At 43.6% G+C, this 5,045-nt stretch overlaps 1 protein-coding gene across 1 annotated transcript; it reads left to right on the plus strand.

The window, feature by feature from the left end:
* The first annotated feature begins 1,857 nt into the window (after window positions 1-1,857).
* On the plus strand, window positions 1,858-4,494 carry LOC128562801 (tyrosine-protein kinase Mer-like). Its single transcript, XM_053558138.1, has one exon. It carries the CDS (start codon window positions 2,753-2,755, stop codon window positions 4,478-4,480), a length of 1,728 nt encoding a protein of 575 aa, XP_053414113.1. The 5' UTR covers window positions 1,858-2,752; the 3' UTR covers window positions 4,481-4,494.
* Window positions 4,495-5,045: the final 551 nt, after the last annotated feature.

Consider the following 5,045-nt stretch of genomic DNA (forward strand, 5'->3'; position numbering starts at 1 on the left):
AGTCTCACTGTGTCGCCCTTGGTAGAGTGCCGTGGTGTCACAGCTCACAGCAACCTCAAACTCTTGGGCTTAAGTTTGATTCTCTTGCCTCAGCCTCCCATGTAGCTGGGACTACAGGCACCCACCACAATGCCTGGCTATTTGTTGTTGTTTTTGTAGTTGTTGTTTGGCAGGCCCCGGGGCAGGTTTGAACCCATTTGGCCCTGGTGTATGTGGCTGGCACCCTGGCCACTGAGCTACAGGTGCCAAGCCAATGTAATCATTCTTTGGATTCCCCACTAAGACCTGTTTCTCTACTTCAGAGTTTTCTACTAAGGCCACCACACTCCTAACTCTATACATTTGCTCCAAGTTGTCTTATCCATTCCCATGGTTTAACTATCATCTTTTTTTTTTTTTTCTTGAAGACAGAGCCTCGAACTGTGGCCCTGGGTAGAGCACCGTGGCATCGCAGCTCACAGCACCTCCAAGTCCTGGGCTCAAGCGATTCTCCTGCCTCCACCTCCCAAGTAGCTGGGACCACAGGCACCCGCCATGGCACCCGCCACAACGCCCGGCTATTTCTTGGTTGCAGCCGTCATTGTTGTTTGGTGGGCCTGGGCCGGATTCAAACCCACCAGCTCAGGTGTATGTGGCTGGCACCTTAGCTGCTTGAGCCACAGGCACCAAGCCTTAACTATCATCTTTATACTTAAGATTCCAAAATCTGTATCTCTTTCCTGTCTATCTGCATATATGACTGCATACCAGACATCTCTCTACATATATCCCACTGACACTTAAACCTCAAAATGTGTCAAAAGCTGAACTGTTAAGTTCTCTCATGTCTATTCTTTATTTCCAACTCACTTCTTCCTTCAACATTCTGATCTCAGTAAAAAACACCACCACTCATGCACCCAGTTATTTAAACCAGAAACCTGCAAACTAACCTCCATTCCTTACTTTACTTCACATCCCATGTCCAGTCAATCTCCAAGTTCAATATTCAACAACAAATTACATATTAAGCATCCATGATGTGTCAGGCATTGTTTTGGGCACTGGGGATAAAGCCTACTTACACTGATTTAATTACAAAGTACATTTACTATTTCCTTAATAACAAATCTTGAAGTAGGTGTTTTAAGCTTGAATCGGCAGCTGCACAATAACAGACCCCTGAGTTGGCACACATACTTATGATTCTTTTTGTATTAGACCCTCAAGCGTCTTAATTTGGCTTAAAGTGGCTCCAGGTATCATATCCTCAAAGGACATTTCCAGAAAGCAAGGAAGAGAGTGATACAAAAGAGGTTTTCTCAATAGAGCAATGTCTTTTCATCTGAGAGGAAAACCATTCCCAGAAATTCCCCAACTGCTTTCCCTTTATGTCCCATTGGTCAGAATCAGGTCCAATTGCAAAAGAGACTGAGAAAGCAAATATCTGGCAAAGAGAAACAAGGTTGTGTTGATTTGTTCCTTAATATATTGACTAACACTAGAAATTTTGTTCCCCCTTGGGGCTGAGGTTTTTTATTAGGTCAAGATAGATCAAGAGACCTGTGAGTTACATATGCTTCATGAGGTCCTGGTTCCTAGCATAAAGTAAATACAACTCACATAGCAAATACTGTGTTAAAATATGTGTTTGGGGAGGTTCTTTCAGCAAGGAATAATGGAAGAAGGTGGTTTTGGGAAGGGCAACCAAGATTGACTTCCACAGAAACAGACACAGAGTTTACATAAAAGCAGAAACTTAAATTAAGTATATAAATGTACAAATAAGATAATTTCAGACTCTATTAAGAGCTGTGAAATAATACAGTGATGTGATGAAAAGAAGTAGGCACATTTTAAAGATAAACTGACAAAATTTCCTAATGGGATTCAATGTATGAGAAAAAGATGATTCTCACACATAAATGAAGCTCAAGAAAGAGAATTATTAGGTCACCAAGTATGAAATGTCCAATTTCCTTAGTACTAAATTTGACAGTTTTCATCTCTGTCATCTCACTCTGACACTCCTTGCTTTATTTTTATTGTGAAGTTACATCCGCATTCTTTCAAACACATGTTTTGGCTTGTGATTGTCTTTTAAAAAAAAAAATTGTATCAGCTCGGCACCTGTAGCTCAGTGTCACAGGGCGCCAGCCACATACACTAAGGCTGGCAGGTAAGCCCGGCCCAGGCCTGCTAAACAACGACAACTACACCCCCAAAATAGCCAGGTGTTGTGTTGGGTACCTGTAGTCCCAGCTACTCAGGAGGCTGAGGCAAGAGAATCACTTAAGCCCAAGAGTTTGAGGTTGCTGTGAGCTGTGATGCTATGGCACTCTACCGAGGGCAACATAATGAGACTCTGTCTCAAAAAAAAAAAAAAAAAATTATCATATCCCACCGCTACCACAAAATAAAAACTGAAAAAATTTTTTTAAATGTTAGAGCAAATTTTGTGAAAATTATATATATAAAAAAAAGTGCTGGACCCTGAAGGCAGAGCTTGCCGGGCAGCTGTCTCACAATGGCTCCCTGCGGCCTACAGCTGAACACTATTAGCTCCGTCCGGCTCAGTGGCTCAGTCTGGGGCCCTAGACAGTGCCCAAAGTTCTCCGCACTCCTGCTCAAGCTCTCCCCAAGGCAGTTCAACTGAGGGCCAAGTCCACAAACACCGAAACAGTTCACAGCCCCATCAGCAGCACCTTTAAACGTCACCGTGTTTCTGAACGCATCTAGTAATCACGTAGACATCAGATGGACACGGCCTCCAATGAAGCGGCAGGATGGGGAGCTGGTGGGCTATCGGATATCTCACATTTGGCAGAGTGTGGGGACTTCCAAAGAACTGTCTGAGGAAGTCAGCCACAGTGGCAGCCATGCCCAGATTTCCATTCCAGTCCGCAACACCTCGTGCACAGTGAGGATTGCAGCCATCACCACAGGCAGGGTTGGGCCATTCAGTGACCCGGTGCAGATATTCATTCCTGAACACAGTTGGGTAGATTATGCCCCTTCGTCAACTCCAGCACCTGGCAACACAGATCCTGTGCTCATCATCCTTGGCTGCTTTTGTGGATTTGTTTTGATTGGGTTGATTTTCTATATCTCTCTGGCCATTAAAAAAAGAGTCCAGGAGACCAGGTTTGGAAATGCATTCACAGAGGAGGATTCCGAATTAGTCGTGAATTATATAGCAAAGAAGTCATTCTGTCGGCGAGCCATTGAACTTACCTTGCAGAGCTTGGGGGTCAGCGAGGATCTACAAAATAAACTAGATGATGTTGTAATCGACAGGAATCTTCTGATTCTGGGAAAAATTCTGGGGGAAGGAGAATTTGGGTCTGTGATGGAAGAGAATCTTAAGCAGCAAGATGGGACCTCTCCGAAAGTGGCAGTGAAGACCATGAAATTGGACAACTTTTCACAGCGGGAGATTGAAGAGTTTCTTAGTGAGGCAGCATGTATGAAAGACTTCAGCCACCCAAATGTCATCCGACTTCTAGATGTATGTATAGAAATGAGCTCTCATGGCATCCCAAAGCCCATGGTGATACTACCCTTCATGAAATATGGGGACCTGCACACCTATTTACTTTATTCCCGATTGGACACAGGACCAAAGCATATTCCTCTGCAGACATTATTGAAGTTCATCGTGGATATTGCCCTGGGAATGGAGTATCTGAGCAACAGGAATTTTCTTCATCGAGATTTAGCTGCTCGAAACTGCATGTTGCGAGATGACATGACTTTCTGTGTTGCGCACTTTGGCCTCTCTAAGAAGATTTACAGTGGTGATTACTACCGCCAAGGCCGCATTGCTAAGATGCCTGTGAAATGGATCGCCATCGAGAGTCTTGCAGACCGAGTCTACACAAGTAAAAGTGATGTGTGGGCATTTGGCGTGACCATGTGGGAAATTGCCACGCAGGGAATGACTCCCTACCCTGGGGTCCAGAACCATGAGATGTATGACTATCTTCTCCATGGCCACAGGCTGAAGCAGCCCGAGGACTGCCTGGATGAGCTGTATGAAATAATGTACTCTTGCTGGAGAGCTGATCCCTTAGATCGACCTACCTTTTCAGTGTTAAGGCTGCAGCTGGAGAAGCTTCTAGAAAGTTTGCCTGATGTTCAGGACAAAGCGGGTATCATTTACGTCAACACGCAGTTGCTGGAGAACTATGAGGCCCTGGCTGAGGGCTCTGTGCTTGGTCCCTTGGACATGAACATTGACCCTGACTCCATAATCACCTTCTGCACTCCCAGCACTGCCATCAGTGTGGTCACAGCAGAAATTCATGAGAACGGACCTCACGAAGAAAGGTACATCCTGGATGGGGGCAGCGAGGAATGGGTAGACCTGGCTTCTGCCACCTCTGCTACTCTCACAGGCGAAAAGAATGGTATTTCACCAGAGGACAAACTCTCAAGGAATGGGGTCTCCTGGTCCCTTTCAAGCACCCTGCCCTTCCTTGCAAAGCCCATTGCCAGATGAACTTTTGTTTGCCAATGACTCCTCAGAAGGCTCAGAAGTCCTGATGTGAGGAGAGTTGAGGAGTAGACATTCCAGAAAGAAGTTAGTTCTTCTACTTTAGGAGAAGCCAGTTTTGCCTGATGTTTTTGGTATTTGTTTTCCTTACCAAGTAAACTCCATGGCCCCACAGCACCAGATGAATGTTGTTAAAGAAGTCATCATTAAGAATATATAATATATATTTATTCAAAGAGAAAAAACATATATGTATATTTTGGAAAGAGACAAGGATATTACATTTAATAAAAGATGACTTAATTCACTGATCTGGCAGATCTGAAAATGTAAGGTTCAGCCATTCTTTGACACTAACACATGTACAGACAGAGTCAAAGATGTTTTGTAAAGTTTTCTTTTTCATGACAGCTAAATGTAAAAATATTTTTAAAAATGAAATGCCACATTTGACTGGGCTCCTGGTCTTTACGTATTTGATAAGAATGATTCATGTAATATTTAAAGTTGAAAAACTGATTTTCTGCTAAGACTTCCTAATAAAATATGAATGAAGAAAAAGTGCTATTTT

Source organism: Nycticebus coucang, chromosome 12 (genome assembly GCF_027406575.1).
Source record: "Nycticebus coucang isolate mNycCou1 chromosome 12, mNycCou1.pri, whole genome shotgun sequence".
In the NCBI taxonomy this organism is placed as follows: domain Eukaryota; kingdom Metazoa; phylum Chordata; class Mammalia; order Primates; family Lorisidae; genus Nycticebus; species Nycticebus coucang.